The following is a 23,737-nucleotide window of genomic DNA, read 5'->3' as shown; positions in this document are numbered from 1 at the left end:
CTCTCTTAGCTCATTATATTTACAAATAGAACATGGACTGGGCTGAAGCACCAAATAATTAGATTGGCATTTATTACACAAACATACATGCCTGCTGCAAAACCAAGCAGGGTACATAAAAATCGTTTGCCTACAGAACAGGCAGTTTTTTTCATTTACTTTTTAAATTACAAAAGAAGGACAACAAAACTTCACAATTCTGGTGAAGGAAAAATATTATCTTAAAATGTTCATCAGATTAAATTTGGTCCTGAATATGGGTCTGTCCATGAGAAAGACCTGGATGTGATATCTTATAGCAGGGATGGGGAATGTACAGCCTTCCAAATATTGTTGGACTTCAACTCCCATAATCTCAGAACACAGTGGGACTGACTTTCAAACACACAAGCATAGGCTTGGGCAGCAAACTGAAGACAGTGTGCAGGTAGAACATGGGAAGTCAACCTGGTTCCCTCCTGAAGTTATTGCACTCCAGTTCCCATCAGCCCCAGCCAGCATGGCCAAGGGTTAGGGAGCTGTAACCCAACAACATATGGAGGGCACCAGGTTGGCTACCTCTGCTGTAAATGTTACTCCTTTTCATAGAATGAACTGGACACCATTCACTGGGAAGTCCCACTCTTATCCAGCTCCCCTTCATTTCAGTGGGTCTTGCACAGGAGAACTTTCTAGTGGTTTACGCCAGTAGACGTTGACCTATTTAACGGGGGGGGGGATGAACTTGTGGCCCTCCAGATGACGTGGTACTTCAACTCTCAACATCCCTGATAGTTGCCCTTGCTGTCTAGGCTGATGGGAGTTGGATCCAACATCATCTGGAGGGCCACAAATTCACCACTCCTGCTTTATAAGAAGAAAAAAAGATGTAGGGAGCAGAAAAGAGAAAGTGCCAGAGACTGGGGCCCAGTCCAAGTGCTACATTTTTGCTAACATTCCTTTAAGTGTGTTACCCACAGTGCAACTTTATTCAAAGATTACAGCTGCCTGCAGCCATATCACCTTGGGATTCGATCTCATAAGATTTTCATTAATGTTCCTGCAGAGAGATTGGCTGAGGTTGAACTTTGTGCTCTTTAGAAGGGGAAGGGGCCAAAAATAAAAAAAGTTAACAGACTGGCTACTTTTTGTTAAAAACCCAGGTGTTCGAAAGCCACATGCTTGCTATGCAAGCAAATGAATTTCATAAAACTTTTGAGATCCTTGGATTTATACTCTTCCCATAAAGCTCCACATGCTTTAGCTGGAACAGACCTGAGCTTGACCACACTTAACAAACCCAAGTATAAAGCAGTGTGTTGTTAAGTATGGTGCCAAACTCATATCATCTGGCAACAAGAGGAGGAGTGATAATTTGCCTCGGCCATCGGCAGCAAACTGCTTTTGATGCTCGGAGTTCTGCACAACAACAAAACAGAGGTGGGGGATCTCAGGCCCGGAGGCCAAATGTGGCCCTCCAGGCATCTCTATGTGGCCCTTGGGACTCCTCCCAGGCCACACACCCTCCCCAGGTCACATCCTGCAGTGGCCTTGCTCCACACCCTCCTGGAGTGTTATTGCCTGCCTGGAATGGGTCCTTGAGCTCTGATCATGCCTCTTGCTTGCTTGGATTGATGGAGGACAGAGAGGAGTGTGCATAGAAACTAGCATAATGCACAGAGGTAAACTTTACAATTGTGGCTCTGTCCAGTTTTGCTTGTGGTTCTGCCCACCTCTGGCATGTGGCCCCTGGAGGGTTGCCTAGAAGGGAATGTGGCTCTCGGGCTGAAAAAGAATCCCGACTTAACGTATGCCATTTGTCCAATCTCCCTACCTTCTCTCCTCCTTTCCCATTTGCCTTGGGGCAAGGGAAAAGAACAGGCACTGCATGAGAAATCAACTATCCTTTGTTTTGGCTCAAATACAGAAGGCTTGGTAGGATGATATTTTGAGTCTTCTACTCTACAGAAACCATGACATTGAGGCCCCTGCGACTTGTGGCTCAAGCTGCATGCTTACCACCACCTACATAGGACAGACCATTGGGGGCTTGATAAACCTCCTGGCTTGGCTCCTAGGCTGGCCAGCACTGAAGAAATGGTAAGGTTGCCAAGGACCTGACAAGCCACCATACATGGCTGGCAGGCCACATTTCAACTAGGTGGCTTGAAGCTGGGCAGGCCTGCACCACATTTCCCAAGACAACTCCGTTCATTATTGCCCTGTTCAATTGCAGCTTGCAGAGCATTTGCCCCCTTCCTCCTCCTCTTATTTTTTACAAAATAACCCCCTCCTTTTTTGTCTACGGCAGTACCATTTAAATGCCAGCGCAGGCCAAATGTCAAGCCCTCTCCCTGTTTGTCTGGCTGCCTTTTATTTTGCACTGTTTTGCCTGCTGTCAGTTTAGGCCACACAAAGACAACTGTTCACAGCTTAGCATTTCTGGGTTTCCTCCAAATGGTGGTGGTGGGGGGAACCCGTTCACAAACTGGAGTTTTACATCTATTTGGAAGCACTCAGCTTGCTATTCCTTTCCTAGCTGGCAGCAATTTCCAGCTCTAATTTTAACACTGTAAATAACTTTTTCTCCTGATTAGCTGGAATGCTGAAGACAGCCTCCCTTTTGTTCTGCATTTAATAGTGCACAAGTCACTGCATCATGTGAAGGGAAGAGCTTTCAAATGCTTCTAGGAATATAGGAAGCTGCCTCATAATGTATCTGGCCATTGATCCAGTATTGTTGTCTCCACTGACTCGCAGTAGCTCTCCAGGGTTTGAGGCACGGGTCTCTCCCAGCCGTACCTAGAAATGCCAAGGCTTGAACGTGAGACCCTCTAGAGGCAAAGCAGATGTGCTGGCACTGAACTACGGCCCTTCCCCTAGTAAAAACACAGACAACTAAAACTAGTCAGTGAGACTTCAGGGCTGTTACATAAACTGATTGCCAGCACTACATGCAGATTTCCCACTCTCCAGTTTTAAAGTGTTTGTGCCTTTTAATCTTCTCTAGGGCTGCAAGTTTTAAAGAAATTAACTGGTGGGATTAATTAGTTAATTAAAAACAAAAACACTATAACAATCTCTACATGGTTTACATAAAAACAAAAAAGGTACAAATAACAACATTCAATAAAATTTCCAACTAGTTAAAAACAGAACAAAACTGGATAAACCTGAGCAATTAATCCATTCAGAATATTGGAAATTAACTAAAGAGGCAGCTGCAATGAGGCAGTGTTTTTAAAAAAGGGTAATGATTTTAAAGATGGTTAATAATGTTTAACATAAGCATTTTAAGAGTCACAGAAGGTGAAGAGGCACTTTCTCATTCTCACCTGGGAGAGGATGCCTTTTTCTACGATGACATTCATCTGTAACTTATATTTGAAAGCAAGTATGCTTTTTTCTTCAAAACTATTGCTTTATATGCAAAATTATGCAGATTTAATTGATTAATCGGTTAAAACACATTTGATTACTGACTAGGATTTCTTCAATCAAGCGACAGCCTTTGACTTATGTTACAGAAAAGCATGTGGGCAATTCTGTTAAATTTGACATGGCTGCCAAGATTAAAAATCCTTGAGATTTCCTGCCTCTCTCCTGGAGTGCTAGGAGGACTGACCCTTGGGGATCTTTCTATGGCAGCCTTCCCAAACTCGTACCCTCCAAATGTTTTGGACTATAGCCCCCATCAGTCTCAGCTAACATTTCCAAAGAAAGAGCTGGCATCCCTGGCAGGGACACTGAGTCAGACTATTGGTCCATCTAGTTCTGTACTGTCTACATGGACTGGTAGCAGCTCTCAAGGGTTCAGGCAGAATCTCCCAACCCTATGTGGAGGTGCTGTGGATTGAACCTAGGACTTCCTGCATGCAAAGCAGATGTTCTACCCAAGCTATGGCCCTTCCCTAAAAAGGTTTGACAAGAAGCGCAAAGAAGGTTTGGCAATAAGAGTTTTGCATAGGTTTTGTTGCCTTATCTCAGGTCAGACTATTTGTGCATCTTGCTCAGTATCGCCTACTGTGCTGACTGGTAGTGGATCTCAGGTGGGACGTTCTTCCCATTATCTGCTACTTGATCTTTTTAAGTGGAGATTGAACATGGGACTTCTTGCCTGTAAAGCATATGGTCTACCACAGAGCCTTGATCCCAACCCAAGTCTATTTTACAAGGGGAGAAATACAGCTGCGTTGAATGAGGCTTATCAGAGCTAGGCCTGCAAGTGTAGCCCTGGACCACAAGGCCTAGTATCAGATTCAGGCATTCTGGTAACAGGATGGAGATTGCAAAGAATTGGAAACAGGCTGATGGTTCAACAATGGAAAACTGGATTGACAGCCTCTGGAATACGGCAATGGCTGAGAAACTGATGTTCAAATTGAGATTGGCAAAGAGAACATCATCAACATTTTTAAAGCTCTCTCTTTGTACAGAGTGACGTCTGCTGTGTGCTGATTATTGATGTATGTATTGAAAACTTCAATAAAAATTAAAAAAAACACACTGGACTATTATGCAGTATGAAACATGTTTGTGATTTACATTAGAGAGCACAGACTCACAACAGGAATGACGGGGCATTTCTCAGGCTCTGTGATAAGACAAAGATGTATTGCTGGGTGGAATTGTTGTGAAAATGGAAATGCCTCCTTCTCACATAGGTTTGCAGGAACGTGTTGATGCTGTTTCTTTTTATTTGTACTTAGCTATATTGCTATGTGAAATGCCATCCTGTTTTATTTTGAATTTTTTTCAGGGGCTGGGGAAGGAAGATTTGAATAATTGCAATATTTATTTAACTGTTCTTAGCATGGATTTCTTTTCTTTTTTTGGTAACTTCTTTACTGAAATAAAATAAAATTTAAAAAGAAAGAAAGAAAGAAAGAAAGAAAGAAAGAAAGAAAGAAAGAAAGAAAGAAAGAAAGAAAGAACGAAAGAGGAAAACCAAGCATGACCACAAACGGTGACCTGCTATTCTCCAAGGCTCCAATGCACACAAACAGCTCCAGATCAGCAGGTGCTTCATTTCAGTGTTCAGAATGCTAAAGGCAAGACAGTGGTGTGTGTAGTGAAGCTCCTGCTGCAGGAGCTCCAGCATATAGAACAACTTTGAAAATCAGCATCACTCTCTTGAAGCAGCCCAGAACAGCAATATGGACTGCCAAATTCTAAAATTAAACATTTTAAACGCATCCAAAGCCTTGTGCCTGCGTGGGCAATTTTTTGTTTTTTTCCTGCCCACCCCCATTGCAAGCTGCTTTTTGAAACTTTATTCCAGAAAGAGATTTGCCATTCAGAAAAGACAGATGCAGATCCAAAGCATTTTTGGTCATGTGGAATTAGTTGTGTTGATCTTTGAAGCCTGGCCTAGATACTCTCAAATGCCTTCTTGGTGTCACATGGCCACAGGCACTGAACTCTAGGCACATACGGGCAGCAACCCCTAGTAAAGTGATTTTACAATGAATTTGGATGTCAGCTACACTCTTTCTTGAGTAACAGCAGTGCTTTCTGGCCCAGGCAAGGTGTCAACTTCTGAGCTCACATGCCACATGATATATCAAGAAGACATGATCTTTTCAAATAAGGTATATGAACAATTCAAATTTATCTCTAATGATTAAATAACACCCCCCCACACACACACACCAAAAAATAAACTGAGGGCTACCCAGGGGAGGGGACCCCAGAATAAATCTGAAAGGCTTGTATGGAAATCTGTGTCTCCCTGGTTCTTAGATCTGAAAAAAGAAATTGGCACAAGCTCCATAGCTGGCAATCACTGTAACAACAACTCTTCTGCCAATGAAAGCTCTGCCCACGCACACACACACATACAATTAAATAAACCTGGAAATGAGGTAAAAGTTCAAGGGCTTAAGTTTCTCCTGCATTGCACAGATCCCTGTAAAAACGTTCCTTCAGACCACCACATGGTAGGTAGAACGGTGAATAGCATTCCGTAATGTCTTCTTGCTCTCATCCCGACAAGAAACCTAGGTCCTCGTGCAAACTGATCACATCTGCCACCCTATGAGAAGTACCTGAATAATCAGCAAGACTTCACTCCCAGATTATGTTTGTCATGCAGGATGTTTATGGCATGCATGTCTGACTGTAATGCTAATGGACTGATTCTTGATAAAGGTGCTTTTAGGCAAGCTTTTAAAGAATTTCCAAATAGAAGCTTGTAACAGCTGGAGAGAATGGACCCACAGGTAAATATCAACTGTTACTCATCACTTCTTGTTGCTTTCATTACTCTTATGGCAGGGGTGAGGAATCTCAGGCCCAGGGGCCAATTGTAGCCCTCCTGGCCTTTGTTTCTGGCCCTCGGGACCTCCACAGGTCATACCTCCTCCCTTTACCTCCTGTCCCAAGGCCACACCCCTCACTGGCCTTGCTTCACCTCCTCAAGAGTTTTTGCATGGCTGTTTTTAATTTGTCTTTGAACTCTAATAATGCCTTTTGCTTGCATGTATGAGGGATAGAGAGGGGTGTGAGAGTATATACAGCCTACTGTACAAAGACAACATTGACATTCACTGCTCCACCCACTTTTGCCTCTAGCCCCACCCACCACTGGAATGTGGCCTCCAGAAGGTTGCCCAGAAGGAACGCGACCCTCGGAATGAAAAAAAAGGTTCCCTTTCTCCTATTCTGTGGAGAGATTATTTTTTGTGCTACTGTAACAGGCAAATATTTGGCCACATTGCTCTGTTGAGAAGACTCAGGGCTACTTCTTGCATTACTGGAATAGCATGGTTGCAACTTCGGTAATACTGGAACCTTATTAATCATGCTGGAGGGACTAGGCAATGCTGGTTTATCCACATCATTATCTGTCCCTTCCCATGTGTTCTCCAAACTTCAGCATCACCCAAGCAGCATAGGATGACTGCTCAGTCTTTGTAAGGTATTCAGGTAAAAGGAATAATTGTAGGGAACTCTCTTTATGTGCTCTTTGGGTAGTTATTGCTAAGGGGGAACAGAAGGGGATACAGGAAGGTGGCAGCTCCTCAAGTACGTCGGACCCAAATAATTAATGGCTACACAGTTCAAAATGTGGGCTGAGCAGCTAATCCATCTCTCTCTTTTTTTTAATAATTTTTATTCAAATTTTTCAAAAGACAAACAAAACAAAGTCAAACAACAAAAACAACAATACAACAAAAGAAAAAAAAATAAAATAGTTGACTTCCATCTCTCAATCACAAGCTAAGATTTCCTTTTTCCAAACGATGCAGTGCAGATAATTCTGTCACTCATTATGAATTAATGCCAGAAACGGGGAGGGGGGGACCTGCATATTTATTTTGGTGAAGGACTAAACATATGCAAATCTAAAAACTAAAAAAAATGCCAGTGGCTCCCCTCTCCTTGGGCAACCTTCCAAGCCAGAGAGCTGGCAAGGGCTTGTGACTGGCAGAAGGAAAGAAAAGGCACACAAACCTCCTCCTTCTGTCACTTCAGGGTGATCTGGCTTTGTCTCCTTGTGCTGGCCTTCTGCCACTTTCACAGCAACTGCTCGGCAAATGGCTCCAAATCTGCGATCCAAGGAGCGGACTCCTGCCTCCCGGGTATATCTAGCACAAAGAAGCAGCCAAGATTGCCCTTTCAGCATGTGTCTAAATAGGCGTGATTCTGGATCTCCCTATGGGCACTGTTCACTACAACTCTATGTTTGGGGGGTGGATTTCAGTGAATGATTTTAACATGCAAAAAGTTATATGCAGAGGGTATAATGAAGCCATAATGCAGGGACATGGAACCTGTGGCCCTCCAGATGTTGTTGGACTCCCAGCTCCCATCAACCAAAGCCAGCATGGCCAATGACCAGGAAGGATGGGAGTTGTAGTACAGTAAACATCTGGAGGGCCACAACACATTCCCCATCCCTGCAGCAATGAATCCATGTCTCAGGGTCTGCCCAGGGAAGCAAGAAAGATGGACTGGGTCTATGCAGAAATGGAGACAAAGAGGCAATCCCCAAATTGAAGCATGAGAAAAATCTCTTTCTGAATCAAAAACAAATTTGGAATATTCTTAGAAGAGAAAGAAACATCTTGAATATAGTGGAATAACATGCCCGAAACCGACAAGCAGCTCTAAACTCTTTGCTTCTGCTGCCTTTCAGGCTAACCATGATTGTTCAATCTTTCTCCCCTTTTATTTGCCCCCTGGGTCAATGAACAATTTTGCCCCATCTTTCTGGAATCTCCTTTCCCTTTCCAAAACCCCAAGCTGAGCAACTTCTTCGCATTTTTAAAACTCCAAAACTGTATGCATTAGCTTCAGAGTATTTCTAACACGATCCTCACATAATTGTTTTTAGCTGACTGCTCAATTAGGAAAGTAGTGTTTAATTGATTTATTAGCTGCTCGTCAGCTGACGTTCTCAGAGCAGCTTACAGAAAAAATAGAATACAATAAGGCAGCAATCTTACAGCCCCTGGGACTGAGATATTTCCGATCTGAGGGTGGAGAGAGGGGTCCGTCCTCAGAGAGGAGGCTCCGGCCCTGTAAGGCCTCTCCCTCCCGCTTTGGAAATCTCTGCAGCTCTTGCCTTCATCATCAGAGCTCCAGCATTGGTACAGGCAAAGAGGGTGTGTGCAGGGGGCAGATCAGGAGGAGGCAAAGTATCTATAGGATTCACATTCCTCCAACATGTCCCACAAACAAGGGGAAATGTACAACAGCTGGTGGATACATTTCCTTTCCCATTGTTTCCAATCCTAACCCTAAGAAGAAGAAAAGAAAAACTGGCAAAGGGAAAAAAAGAGAGAGGAAACACACCACTCCATCCTTACTTCTACGCTGCCCCCACATATCCTGCGGGACTTAGGAAGATAGGGATTGTCTATCCTTGGCTCCCACCTGCTCATCCTCCAACCCAGCATTATATAAATATAAAAACAGTCACCAATACAGCATGTAAAATTCCAACAATATACCTCCCTCCTCCCCCCCCCCAAAAAAAACCTAACAGGCCTAGTCAAATAAAAATAGGGATTACATCAGGCACCAAACAAAACAAGAAATCAAAGCTGGCACCATGGAATTCCACAAATAGGGGTGCCATGACTGAAAAGGCTTCAGCCACCACTGCTTTAACTCAGAGGCCAATCTCATATCATTATATGATTACATTAAGTATTACATTCCAGCTGCATTTGGCTTTGTCCCCATTATTATACAGGAAATCTACTGACATTTGGCCAGGGCTGGTTGGATTCTGTGCCATGAAAAGACGGCCCCCCACTGGCGGAATGCTGGCATCAGAACTGATGCGTATTGCCCTGCGACTGGGAACCAAAACCCGAGCGATTGGGAAAATGTTGTTGTGCCCTAGGTTGATTGCACTGTCTGTTCCAGAATGGGCGGCTGGAGTGGGCGTCCTTTGCTCGTCCGGATGTCCTGGAACCACGGAAGGACTGAGACGACAGGTAAGGGTGGAAAGAACGCCAAAAGTACCTCCTGTCATCCCTTTTCCCACCTGATATCATCTTTTACATGCCCTTTCAGAATTCTGCACTGAGTTCTGCTTCTCTTGGTCATGGGGAGGGACAAACAACAATGCAGGGCACTGAAATTCTGCCCACAAACCCTGTAAATCCTATTTCAGCCATCCTCTTTCCAACACAGCTTCTGTGACTTCTCCTGGCACTGGTTAGCAAACTTTCAAACTTGGTTTGTCAACCTTAAGGACTAGAACTTTGTATTAATTGGAAAAGAGACAGGCCCTTCCATCAGGTTTATAAACTCTGCTCTAAAAAAAGATGCTCAAGGTGCAAAATCCTTCTCTTGCCCTGGACCATGGACTTCACATAGCCCTTGATGCTTTGATACCTCATGACAATTATCATTCCCCTTAAAGAACATCCCCTGCCATTCTTTCAATGCAATAAAGTGTTTATAATATAAAAAAATATTGATTTCCTTGGCAGCTACAAGAACGTGGGACAGAAATTAAACGTAGCAAATAGCAAAAATGTTCACCGGGTGATGATTGCCACGGTTGCTTCTTGGGGAATCTGAAGCTGCTGAGGAGTCAGTCCGTGCTGTTCAAGCTGCTTCAGAATCAAGTGCCGATGTGCAATTTCTGTCTTCTCTTCTTGTGTGTATCCTTCGAAACAAGACAGGTCATTTAGAATAACTAGGAATGAACTCTGATCAGAAGTGACATTTTAAAGGGAATGCCGCTTGAGCCTGTTTGAAAGAGGGAGAGATGGGAGAAGGTACTGCAGTTGCCCTGTCTATGATATACGTGTACAGCAGACAATGCCAACGAATGGAAGGTAGGAATCACTGATACATCCTGCCTTACAGATGAGGATGTATAGGTGATAAAAATTTTATTAATGAACCTCAGTTAATCATGTCAATTAACTTCAGTGGGTCCATTCTGATAGGACTAACATAGAATATGACCCATTAATATCAACAGATTTACTCTGAGTAGAGCTAACACTGGACACAACCCCGTTTCTGTTGTAGTAAGGCCATTTTTGTATTCTTACAAGCAATGGTTATTCCCTCACCTCCAGTTAGTTCTGCATTACCTGGAACCTGAATGATCTCCATTCTGTCCAACAAAGCAGGTGGGATGGTGGCGGTAGTGTTGGCTGTAGCTATGAAAAGGACTTGGGATAAGTCAAACGCTACATTTAAGTAATGATCCGTGAAGCTGTGGTTCTGCTCAGGATCCAAGACCTTAAAAAGCAGATTATATATAAAAAAGGGGTTATCTTGCAAGTTTAATTCCTGTCAAAAAATATGACTGTAGTTACAGCTAAACATGCAGTTAAATTCTCCTGCAGAAACATTAACACAGAAATGCAGTTATATTTTAGAGGACAGTTGGTGGCAAACCAGATTTTTGAAAAGCTGCATTCCTTAAAGGTTTGGCCTTCAAGGGGTGGGTTGGTGGGATCCACAAGTGGGTCACACCAGAAGCATCATAACCTGCTTCTCATTTTTTTTCTTCCCCTAAAAGATCAGGGTGAGGGAAGAGGAGAAGAAAAGAAGAGAATGACGGTACAATATATTTATCCAAATTCTCCCTGAGTTTAACTGCCTGGACTCCACCTTACCAAATTCCCCAAAATTCCAGTTTCATAAGGATGTGAACACTTCTCTGGTAAAATCCATAATCCCCACCCCGAACTACAATTCCCAACATTCCCTAGGGAGAAGAATGACTCGGGGAGAGTCCATAGATCAGTCACAGATTAATAGATCATAAGCTTTGCATGTAGGTCATAGAGTTTAATGTCCGACATCTCCATTTAAATGGGCGATATGCGTGAAGCGTTTTGAACACCTGCAGAGTGCTTCATAAATGCAAAATATTATCATAACCTCTGGATCTAATAGGTATTATAAGTAATTGCAAAATATTATCATAACCTCTGGATCTAATATTAATTGGGTTATAGCCAATGCTACTAAGAGCAGACCCTTTAGTTTATATACGATTAAGTCCTACTCAGAGTAGACTCACTCAAATCAATCTACCTAAGTGAGCCATGTCCATTAATTTCAATAGGTCTACTCTGAGTTAGACTTAGGTGTGGAGAACCTTTGACCCTTCAGATGTTGCTGAACCACAACTCCCATCATCCCTTGGCATTGGCCATGCTTGCTGGGGTTGATGGGGAGTTGTAGTTCAGCAACATTGGAAGGTCCAAAGGTTCCCCATACATGACTTAGCTGGACACCTCATATCATCATCTAACAGTAGAGGGCAGGAGGAAAATCACTGAGAAGGCAGAGTCAAAACTATATTGCATTTGTGGTTGGTTGGTTGGTTGGTAGAGCTGCTTTATCAAGTGTATCCCCACTTAATGTTATGAGTGAGGTCAAAACCCAAATGAGGGGAGTAAGGAGTAAGCAATGCTCTGAAGACCAAAGTCAATTATGCTTTCTAAAGATAAAAAAAATCTTAAACAGGTGCATGTGAAGATCTAGGATGAGAAGCAAATTGGACAGTGCTGTATGCAAGAAGCTTCTTTGGCTGTACCCAGCTAGGAGGTAAAAAGTCAGTCACTAGCTGTTATTCCAGCTGAGTGGTTGTGAGCAGGGATCTCTGCTGAAGCTATCAAGAAGGAAACAGCAGGGGAACTTACCATCCATTACAAGATGAGCAAGTGCCACTGATATAAACATTTACACATCAAGCACCTGTCCTGTGCTTATTACTCTGTCAAACAGCCACCAAGCAAAAATTGTCATGGTCACTTGAGTAATGGGATATTAATTAAAGTCTTTGAAATGCAACGTACAGTTGAGTCTTGACACTGTTGCAACCTGGTGATACAGTCCTGCGTTCACCATCCACGTTAGGCAAGCCAAGCTTGCTCTTCTCTTTTCTACTCCAATTTTTCTTCGCTCTCTTTCCCCTCTCTCTCCTATCCTTTCTGCTTGGAGGGAATAAGCTCAGGGCTGGGCAGGTAGATGGGTATGTTGGTGAGAATGCGGAACTGGGGAAGTTTAGTTAAAATGGGCCCTTTGTTTAAAAACCTTTTGAAAACATCAATAATATAATTTAAGTAGTTTTCAGAAGAAGGAGGTGGTAGAATTCTCAACCGCTTCAGAATGCAGATGGGAGGAGGGTTTATGTTTTCAAAGGCTTCCCCACATTATATAATCCCTACATGCAGTAAAGTCACACATCAGAGAGGAAGCTTTAGCATAACTCTCTTTCTCTGATCCATGGCTACTAACCATGATGACTATATCAGTATCCAGTATCAGAGGCACCATGCCTGTTAATACCAGTTCCTAGGGAACATGAAAGGGAGAGCGTTATTGTGCTCGTATCCTGCTTATGGGTCTGCCAGAGGCATCTGGTAGGCCACTATGGGAACAGTATGCTGGACTAGAGAGGATTTGGCCTGATCCAATGGGGTTCTTCTTATATTCCTGTGATATGAGCTGACCACACAGGAGTTTTTTCCCATGGACGAACATGCAAAAATATTAACAATCCCCCCTCCTAACATGCACACCCCTGTAGTCCAAGCTGATACCATCCAGAATCCTACCACCACAATCTACAGTCTCATTGTGGGTAACATAGAGAACTGCACTAAGAATCCAGGCTTTGAGATACCAAGACAAAACATCATGGCACACGTTTTTATAACTACTTATGCTCATCTAAGTTGGATATGCCAATTAACAGGTGGAACATAGGAAACTTGAAACCTTAAGAACATAAGAAGAGTTTGCTGGATCAGGCCAGTGGCCCATCTAGTCCAACCTCCTGTTTTCCCAACCAGATGCCTATGGAATGCCCACAAGCAAGATCTAAATGCAACAGCACTCTCTTCTGTGGGTTCCAGCAACTGGTATTCAGAAGCAAACCACCAGTGACATCAAATGTTAAATGTATTATCAAGACACTGTTGGCTCTCACTGGTTTGAGTCTTTGCAAAATGCGCTTCCAAATAATTTCCAAGCTTTCTTTTGCTTTCCCTAGTTGCTGCCAGAAGATCGGCTAAAGCCGCAGACAAAAACCCAACTAATATAGCACAGAGAAACTAGTAGAACACTGCTGAGAGAAGGAAACAAAATGATTTTATGGAAGTACATAGCAGCAGTTATCTTTTAAATGTCTCCCAATGATATTTGTTTCTTAAAAAGCCAGAAAGAAGCATGCGGTATTGATTAAATTCCCAAATGAAGTTTTGACTTGAAGGAGGAGGGTCAGCATTCAAAACAGGCATGCAATCCACAGAAAAGAAAATTCTGTAATTAACGTGATGAGAAAAAAAATGTAATTAGTGGGTGTGGCTCTACTGAAGAGGAGTTCCAGCATGTCTGAAGCTAAGCGCCCTTCATTTCACCAAAATGAAGACTCACTCATTTCTGTATGCCTTGGAGCATGTTGCACAACTCTTGAGTCGGGGCATGTTGTATATACTGGGCTGCATATTCAGATAAACATTCAAAAGAAACCTCATTTTAGCTTATTACTGTTAAAAATAAGAAGTCACTTGCATGTGCAAACCTGATTCATTTAGCTAGGTGCTTGCATAGTCCAATTTTACAATACTGAAGAGATGACAGTGCATTTGTATCACAAGAAATCCTACTGTGTCTGCAAATCCAGTGCAGAAAAAACAATGTCATGCATAATTGCCGCCCTGGGCTCCTGCTGGGAGGAAGGGCGGGATATAAATCAAATAATAAAATAAAATAAATAATTATAATGTGGAAAATTGTAAAAGTGATTATTTTTTAAGTGACCACGCAAGACTAGGGCCTCAGTTTTAAGTTGTGTTGCACTGAGACTGGATTAAGGACAGGATCATGCTAAGGGAACCCAGTGATACGATGAGACCTTAGTCCTGCCTGTTTCCTCTGGGACTGAGAGCCAGCCTTGCAACAAAGCAACAGCAGCTGAAAGTAATGCAGTTGCTCCAGAGTAAGAGAGAAGCATGGTGTAGTGTACATCACACAAAAGGGATTTATCTTTACATATAAGTAGAGAGGGAACAATGCCCCAAACAGTTCCATCTGCCCTATTCTAAGGCCTGCAGAAAGGATCCCAATCCTGTAGTCCAGTCTTACAACAATCGGAAGCCTAGCCAGGGCTATTTAACAATAAGTGGGGCAGAGATACAAGTGCAGCCCAGAAAGGGGAACAGATTGCAAAGATCATACAAAAGATTTTACTCAGGGACAGTCTGCCAGAGATCCTTAGTGCATGCAAGGTTATGTGCAATGCTAGCAATGTTCCCAGTGCACACTGGTGATGGTGGTGGAAGGCGATACAAACTGAACACACACACACAAATATCCCAGCTCACATCATGTCACCTCATACAGATGGTGGGAAGAATTCATCTACTACATACTCAAGTTTATAGGATCCCTGAACAGGAAATGTGTGAACTTGCCCTGTATGCACATTTTATCAGTGAGAATATAGCCATAATCATACAGTGAAGCTCTCCTTAAATAAACCTTGATCATCTGAGGCATCCTAGGTTTATAAACACAGTGCAACTCCCCTTCCTTAGTTATCTTAACTCCATCTACATAGTATTCTGTGATCCACACACCTGCTGCTAACATCACATTCATCGAATGCCTTTCTTCCACCTCCCTTGAATTCTAGAGCTCTTTGCCTGGTGCATGATAAATTATCAATGCTGCTTTGACATGAAAAGTTCTCATGTAACACATGATGGGACCTCCGCAATGCCTAAGCAATTGCATGCTGCTGTCAGGATAATTTATCCTTTCCATTATGGCATGAACACATCCCTTTTGCTTAGCGGCTTGAATTATGGGCCCAGAGGAGTGCTGCTAATTAAAATTATATATCACACATACATACAGAGAGTTTGAACATTTGTCAAGAATAGAAAGCCATCTCACTTAGCTTTCGTTACTATAACTTAAAAAAATCTGAAGGAGAGAGAAGCTAGAGAAAGAGAGATGAACCTTTAACCCCATGTGAATCTAAAATAGTGCAGAAGCTTCTACTAAGTGAAGGGGTTTTTTTTTGCCACCACTGACCCGTTTTGAAACTCAGATAAAGCTACAAGCAATTTCTACCACCTGCTTAACAGAAAGGGCTTGTTACGTTCCCCAGTGATTAGTCAGGGTGATGGTGGTGCAGGGGATTAATTATGAAAATGGCACTTGGATTTCAACAGGTAGACTGAGAAGGCTCATCACTGAAAACAGGTACTCCGTCTGTTGAAGGAAGGCGACAGCCAGCTCACTCCTCAGCAGACATCTGTTGCCATTGCTTATCCTCTGCATGTCCTCATATCACTCAAATCCTCAGCAGAGGACCTGCTTTGCATTCTGGCACTGACAGACCTGTGGCTGGTGGATATATTGGCCAGGGCCACCTCCACTGGGGCCCCAGGCTGTGGTAGTAATTGCCTCAAGATGCCTAGATTAGCCTTCTTTGATTACGCTCTAATACTCAGTAAAACAACATTATTTTGTTAGGCCTTTTGGCTTGGAGGGCAAAAATGCATTGCTTTCTCTCTATGATATTTGTGCATTTGCAGCATGGTTTGTCTTATGCAGTCTGGGCAAGTAAGGAGGGGTTGGGCAGTCTGGGTACTGTTTGTGTTTAAACCAATTGTTTTTAATGAAGTTGTTGTTAGTAGCCTTGGAGGTTACATTGATAGTACAGGACACAAGTGTTTTAAAAAATCCCTCTCTACCACACCTGGCACAAATTAAAGAGTAAAATAATTATCAAAGGCACCAATCAAAAAGAAGAACATACATAATAAGGGTAAACAGAGAGTCTCTTTGTATTCAAAGCCTCCTCTATGTTCCATCTTCAGGAGACGTACATTATATATATACAAAAGAGTGGGTCCTTTCTGTGGGGGCATTCCGATTGTGGAATGCCTTCCAGATGTAGGTGAGCCTGGTGCTGATACTCTTACTATACAGCCATGACAGTATAGCCAGCATGGATTTTTTACATTCCACCATGTTAAATTGAAAATACCCACCCCATGCCATTCTGCTGCTTCCAGGAAGCTCATTTCAAAACAAAACCTTGCAACATTTATAGTCCTGAACTTAGAAATGCTTGCTTAACATGCCTCTAGGATTTCATAGTGAAAACAGTCAGAGAGAATAGAGCGTTCAAAGTGTAAAACAAGAGAAAAAAATCCAGTCATGGTTTCCCCCAAAGAATCCTAGGAAGTGTAATTTGTGAAGGGTGCTGAGTGTTGTTAGGAGACTCCTATTCCCCTGACAGAGCTCCAGTGGCCAGAGTGGTTTAACAGTCAGCCACTCTTCTGAGGACTGTAGCTCTGTGAGGGGAACAGGGCATCTCCTAGCAATTCTCAGAACCCTTCACAAACTACACTTCCCAGGATTCTTTGGGGGAAGGCAGGACTGTTTAAAGTGGAATAAAGGTCTGGTGTGGATGTAGCTAGGAACAGCTTTAGTTTAAATTTGGGTGAGAGACTACATATATCTGCTGTAGAATAAAAAGGTGGGGGAAACCCTGAAAAATAATGATACTGTTAACAATGTTTTCCTTTTGGAAAGGAAAGGGTTTTTCCATCTGCCCAGTGCCACCCCATCCCTCACCCAATCTCCTTTTCTCCCTCCTCCACCCCCTTCCTTTTCCCTACCCGGCCCCTGCCCCAAGTCAGCTTCATCTATCTATGATGGCACAGGAGTAAATCCCACTGAACTCAACAAGCATGCAAATGATGAAACCTGCCCTCCCTCCCTCCTCCCTCCTATCCCCTCCCCCTCCTGCCTCCTCCTTCCTCTCTTCTCTCCCTCTCCCCTCCTCCTTCCTCTCCCCCTCCCCCCTCCTCCTTCCTCTCCTCTCCCCCTCCCCCTCCTCCCTCACGGTCAGTTTCACCTAAGCATGATTGCATGAGAGTAAATCCCACTGAACTCAATAAGCATGCAAATGATCAGTACATTCTCAGCAAACTTGCACAGGATCCCATTTCTTACCTCCTGGATTAAAAAGCAGAGAAATTCATTAATAGACAAAAAAAACCCCCTGCGGTTTAAGAACGCACCTATAACCAACAGATATTCCTATCGAATTTTAAAAAGCAGGGAGACTGGGCAGCTATAGTGAATGCACCGGGGGAGCCGGAGACCTGAGCTATTGTACTGCTTTACAAATTTGTAAAACTGCAAATACAATTTGAGTTGGTCTTTCACAGTCCAATCCACTTCCTGTCTAGCTTGGAAAAATTTGGTAAATTAACTGTCTTAATATTGTTGCTTCCTCCCTGCTAAAACAAGATCAGCACAGCACACGTCTTGTTTCTGTTATTTGGGCTGATTGCAGGTTGCATATATATATGTAATTTAATTACAGAGAGCCAGTGTAGTGTAGTGGTTAAGGTGTTGGACTACGACCTGGGAGACCAGGGTTCGAATCCCCATACAGCCATGAAGCTTACTGGGTGACCTTGGGCCGGTCACTGCCTCTCAGCCTCAGAGAAAGGCAATGGTAAACCACCTCTGAATACTGCTTACCACGAAAACCCTATTCATAGGGTCGCCATAAGTTGGGATCAGAGATAGATAGATAGATAGATAGATAAAATAGATTAGATAGATAGATGTATGTATAAGAGAGAGAGAGAGAGAGAGAGAGAGAGAGAGAGAGAACACCTTTGTGACGTCCTTCCCTGGTTCTCTCTGTCAGGTTCCCACCTGCTTGTGGCTACTGCCTTTCACTAGGCACCACCAGGGATACCACCAGTCCGGACCGTCCTTTATATGGTTTCTCACTCCGCTCTAGCACAGATCTCACTAGATCCCCCTGCTAGGCAGCACCACCAGTCACGTCCTATAACCAATACTCCCAGGGACTTTGCCTGAGTCTCTCTCTAGCTGGTTACTTTTGTGACTGCATGCTTATGCTGTTCCCAACCCCCTTGTATCTTTATAGATAATGCATACAACTCTGGGTTGCTCTGGATACTTGAATTGTTATTATTCCTCCCTTCACCGCTGCCACCATTAGATACTGTTTCTGTTCAGCCTTGGTAATTACCTTGCCCTCCCTTCTGGTATGTATATCCCCCAGCCAAGGATCAGGCCTCTGGTAAACCAAATAAGTATTTATTAAATATCAGAAATAACAAGATTAGTTTTAGAATGTTTCACAAGTGTATGGTTTCATCTATTCCTGTTTTGTACTTGACTTATTATTAATCAGAACTCCAACTCCCTCTTTCTCCACACTCCCCACATCCACCCAGATTCAACTGTCATTCTTCCATTTATACTCCCAGCCATTCAAACGCTCAGCCAATCATCCAGCATTCTACTGCTCATGTACTCCCCCCTCCTCTTTAACTCCACTTACCATATGTCTTCTATATAAACAGCACTTACCATATTTACACTATAAGCAGGAACATCACAACCTTCATTTCCACAACATAAATAAATATCTCCAAGAACCTGTTCACTTTGTTTCATTTCTGTCTATCAGGGCTTTACACTGAGAAACACTTGGGACCTTTTCTGTCTACTCCAACCTTCAATAGGGGTTATTTAGATATAGAACAAATGTTCTCTTGTTGATGGACAATAACTGGAAATAGGAAGACATTCGGCTTTGCTCAAACAACAAATGTACCTCAGTCCCACCATCTGGACTACCAATATTATCAAACACTGGAAAAACTGGCTCTTCCCTGCAAGTGTATAAGGGCAGGAAATCTTTGTGTGCTTTCATGTGTAACACGCCCCAAGTATTGTGCCATCATTCCCCTCCCATCCTCCTGAGTCCTTTCAATTTTGTCACAGCAGCTTGAAACATCACTCCAAGGCAGCACTGCTGTCTACTTATCCAGGAGCTCTTGTCTAATAAATGTTCAGTGCTGGTGCCTACAAAATGACAATATTTCTTCAACCCTGGAATATAAGATCATTCCCTACTGAGAAATATTCCTGTACAACTTAGGGAAGGGCTTTGCCCAGGGATGGGGAACTTCTAGCACTCCTGCTGTTGTTAGACTCCATCTCCCATCAGCCCCAGACAGAATGTTGATGGGAGCTGTAATCCAGCAACACCTGGAGGGCCACAAGTTCCCCCACGTCTGCTCTGGCCCATGTTAACCTGCCCAGGAAAGCTTTTAGGTTGACATAAATTAACCCAGGGACATCTCCTGTAAAAGATCTACAGAGGACTCCCTCATTCCAAAAGAGGTATCCTCTGGGTAAAACACATCGAGAGTGTGTATGAAAAACTTTTATGACTTAGCTAGTTAGCAATTCCAAGTTATACATAGTCAACCTTCTCTTGTTGTCAATCACACTAAAAAGCAAGAGAGTTATGCTATGTACGTGCTATGCATTTAAAGCCCATGACTTCCTCCAAAGAATACTAAGAAGAGTAGTTTGTTAAGAGCACTGGAAACTGTAGCTCTGTGAGGAGTAAAGTACAGTGCCTAGGATTCCTTAGGAGAAGCTATGCACTTTAAATGGGCTTTAAACATATGGTGTGTGTATGGAGTCTTTGTCACTATTCAAGGACAAGGCAATCACAGCACTTTGCGATACTCCCTTGAAAAATACTATATGAAGACTAATCCCTTCATACAGCAATTGCTACTGCAAATTACTTGCTATTCTACAAATGGAGCTGGACTGTTCTCCCCCACTTCCTTCCTGTTGATGTATGTTATAAATAAAAGTGCCTAGTTATGAGGATGTCAGTTAGTCAGTCCCAGGGTAATCAGATGAAGGATCCAACAGCTGCCCAAGGCCTCTCCTTGTGTTTTTGTTTTCTTATCCCTAGGACCCAAAATAGCTATCAACCTCACTATGGCTGAAAGCATCTCAGTAATCTTCATAACTGAAATATTTTTTTTTATAAATGCTGGGCAAATCAGTCATATTAGTATCTGTACATTCTCAGACTCAGTGAGTGTGGATGCAAAACTGGCTTCATGTTAAACTTGGGAACCATCTGCACCGTACATTTAAAATATTATTATACCGCTTTAAACAGTGATGCCTTCCACCAAAGAATCCTGGGAAAGTAGTTTGTTCAGTATGCTGAGAGTTGTTAAGAGATTCCTTTTCCCCTCGCAGAGTTATAGCTCCCAGAGTGGTTTAACAGTCAATGCCTCTTCCCAGGGAACTCTGGGAATTGCAGCTCTGTGAGGAGAACAGGAGTCTCTGAACAACTCTCAGTACCCTTAACAAACTACACTTCTCAGGATTCTTTGGGGAAACCAGGACTGTTTAAAATGGTTTAATACTGCTTTAAGTATACGGTGCAGATAGGGCCTTTGTGAATGGATTGGAAACCAGCCTCAAGTGTATGTGGCTCTCCCTACTGCCCCTACTTTTCCTGGAGAAAACCCTCCTCCCCTCTTCACAGTCATTAAGCAGTTCACTGCTAACGTTAACAGTGCTAGGGCTAACCAGAGTTTCCCTTTACCCAGGTTCTGAAACTCACGTTAAACATTCATGCGCTAATACTATTAAAAATAAGCAACTAGTTCTGTTTTTGATGCAACAACACAAAAATCCCTAGTTGTTAATACAATAATTTTATGAATACCAGATTCTGGGGACAAAACAACAGGAGAGGGCTCTTGTCCATGCCCTGTGCAATTGTGTAATTCTTAAAGGCGTATGATTGGTCACTGGAGGAAAACAAGATGCTGAACTAAACAGACCTTTCATCAGATCCAGGAGTGTTCTTCTTATGCTCTTAATCATCAAAGCCCACAATTATTAAGGCAACCGATGTATCCACAGCCACAAAGAGAATTAGCTTTTTTAATTAGTTCACTATCATTTCCATATCCAAAAGTCCTATGCTGTTATGAGAAAAATGACACAGCTGATTTGGGGAAAAAAGTGTGTTGCATGCAACAAAGAAAGAGCTCATTTCATTTCTTACCTCAAGCAAAGCAGCAGCAGGATCCCCCTGCAGGCTCTTTGCAAGTTTATCAACCTCATCTAGCAGGAACACTGGATTGTTAACCCCAACAGTCTTCAAGCCATTGATGATTCGTCCAGGCATGCTACCCACGTAGGTGCGCCTTGTAGGGAGTAAGTGCAGAGATTGAAATATGAAACAATACAGAACTAAAGAACAAAGATACAAACCTGGAAGTTAATTGTTTTATGTACTCTGATGTCATCTAAAACTCCTAACAGTTAATGAAAAGCTTTCCACAACCTACCCTCCAGATATTTTGGACTACAACTCTCATCATCTCTGACCATTAGATGGGAGATGTAGTGTAAAACCATCTGGAAGGTGCCACGTTGTGGAAGGTTGAGTTAGATACTGGCTGAGTTAGATACTGGCTGTGTTCAGATGATCAAATCAGTCAAAATATGAACAAGCTTCATACACCTTCATGCATGCAGTTCATTCCTTCTTTTGCACAAGCTGGGAATCAAGGCACCAGCCTGCATTGTCCTATTATGTCTAATTTGGGAATTAATGGCTTCCAAAGAAGCCAGGATCTGGAAGCCAACTTTAAACTATGGTTTCATATTTTGGGTTGTTTGGAAGCTATTAACCATAGTTTCCCAGTATCGATGTAACAGGAAACTATGGCTTACTGCAGCTTCTTGGCTTGTTTCCACACTTATCTGAAAGGACAAACAAAGTGGATGGGTCAGATGTAGAAGATGCATTCATGTCTCAGCTTATTAAGCAAAAATTTGATTGTCTGAACACGCCCATTAAATAAACCAGCACAGAGCTGCACGGGGCACACTGCACATTTTAAATCTCTTGATAAAAATGAAGTAACTGTTTGATCAAATGAGTAAAAATGTCTCATACAAAATCAGGCCGCTGATTCAACCAGCCCAGTATTGTCCACTTAGATTGGCAATAGCTCTTCAAGGTCTCAGGATCTTTCCCAGCCTTACTGCCCACAATCCTTGTTAATCACAGATGTCAGGAAGTGAACGCAAGGCTCTGTGAGCAATAGCGCTGGGCCCTCCACTTTATCCTGGAAAAAATCACTCAACAACAGACATGCAAAATTTAAATGATCAGGCTTCCCTACAACAGGCATGGAAGTAGAGGCCCAATATTTTCCCAACTGCTCTTCTAAATTAACATCAGAATAACCTGGCCATTTAAACATACAAGCATGCTCACTTGAATGTCAGTTATTGTATTGTCCAGGTGTCTTTTGTACTCAAAAGTAAAGCAGGCTGGTGGTTGGATGACAGAAGGTCTAAATTAAAGAAGGAAGTGGGAGTATAATCTGAAGAGTGAAGGATAAATGACAGGATCTGAAAATGGCCATGAACAGACCGGAAAGGAAGTTAAGCATGTGCTTGAACAAGAAGCATGCACATGAAAACAACTGCAATAGAGGTTTAGCTGAGGCTAAATATAGGCAATTAAAACACTTTTTGTTTTAAAGACAGCATCTAGAAAATTAGAGAAACAATGAGGGAGAAGTCCAGCTTGGCATGGTTAGAAGGAAGCAATGATGGCAATCAAGCTATTTATTGCCAGCTCAGCTTGAGGAAAGGAAACCCCTTTAAAGCTCCTAACAAGTTTGCAGCTGAACTCTGAAAAGACCCAGTAGCAAAGACTAGGACTGGGGAATAACTGCAGTTCCAGCCATCGATGGGTGGCAAAGATTAGTAGACAGGCTAAATATAGTGAAGAACAAACTGTGAAAATCCAGAGTCAGAAGCACTGCACTGGAGCTGGAGGCAAAGCAAAGGCTATAGCCTAGAGAGCAGAAACATCTGGAATACAAACTTCTGAATACCAGTTACTGGAAGCTACAGGAGAGGAGGGTGCTCTTGTGCTCAGGTCCTGCTTGTGGGCTTCCCATATGCATCTGGTTGGCCACTGTGAGAACAGGATGCTAGGCTAGATGGGCCATTGGCCTTATGCAGCAGTCTGGGCCTAGTTTCAACAAATTCTGGCCACTTTGGATGTGGCTCCACCCACCACCAGCATGCAACCCCTTACAGGTTTTCCCGTATGCATGTGGCTCTCAACAAAAAAAAAGATTCTGCACTCCTGGTTTAAACTACTGAAATATGCCTACAGGGAGGTATCTTACAAGGCTCTATCTCCCAGGAGGAGATTAATCTTCAAAGACAGCACTCTGCTTTGGAAGCTTGCGCTCAAGCATGGTGGGTCATGCCTTGCACTGAGGGAATTTCCGCAGAAATTTCATGTGTATCTGAAGAAGGCTGGCAAAAAAAGCATTCTGAGGAATGGGGCATAGAGGAAGTGCAGCTCCTTGGCTGTTCTTTGCTTCATCTA

At 42.9% G+C, this 23,737-nt stretch overlaps 1 protein-coding gene and 1 long non-coding RNA gene across 3 annotated transcripts in view; one reads left to right on the top strand and one right to left on the bottom strand.

Annotated features, from left to right (window-relative positions):
- Nucleotides 1-23,737, bottom strand: part of LONP2 (lon peptidase 2, peroxisomal) — a 71,364-nt gene that overhangs the window by 25,265 nt on the left and 22,362 nt on the right. For both annotated transcript variants that reach the window (XM_061594491.1, XM_061594490.1), the window contains exons 8-11: nt 21,380-21,521; nt 10,545-10,695; nt 9,982-10,108; nt 7,435-7,568 (exon numbers count right to left, since the gene is read on the bottom strand). In XM_061594491.1, coding sequence (XP_061450475.1) covers nt 7,435-7,568; nt 9,982-10,108; nt 10,545-10,695; nt 21,380-21,521 — 554 coding nt within the window. The remainder of the gene's footprint in view (nt 1-7,434; nt 7,569-9,981; nt 10,109-10,544; nt 10,696-21,379; nt 21,522-23,737) is intronic.
- On the top strand, nt 5,897-14,131 carry LOC133369317 (uncharacterized). Its single transcript, XR_009758869.1, has 3 exons — nt 5,897-6,200; nt 9,182-9,428; nt 13,466-14,131. It is a non-coding gene; the product is annotated as an uncharacterized LOC133369317 (long non-coding RNA).

The sequence above is a fragment of the Rhineura floridana genome, chromosome 13 (genome assembly GCF_030035675.1).
Source record: "Rhineura floridana isolate rRhiFlo1 chromosome 13, rRhiFlo1.hap2, whole genome shotgun sequence".
In the NCBI taxonomy this organism is placed as follows: Eukaryota; Metazoa; Chordata; class Lepidosauria; order Squamata; family Rhineuridae; genus Rhineura; species Rhineura floridana.
The sequence above is the reverse complement of the archived record's forward strand: the minus strand, read 5'-3'. Positions and strand labels throughout refer to the sequence as shown.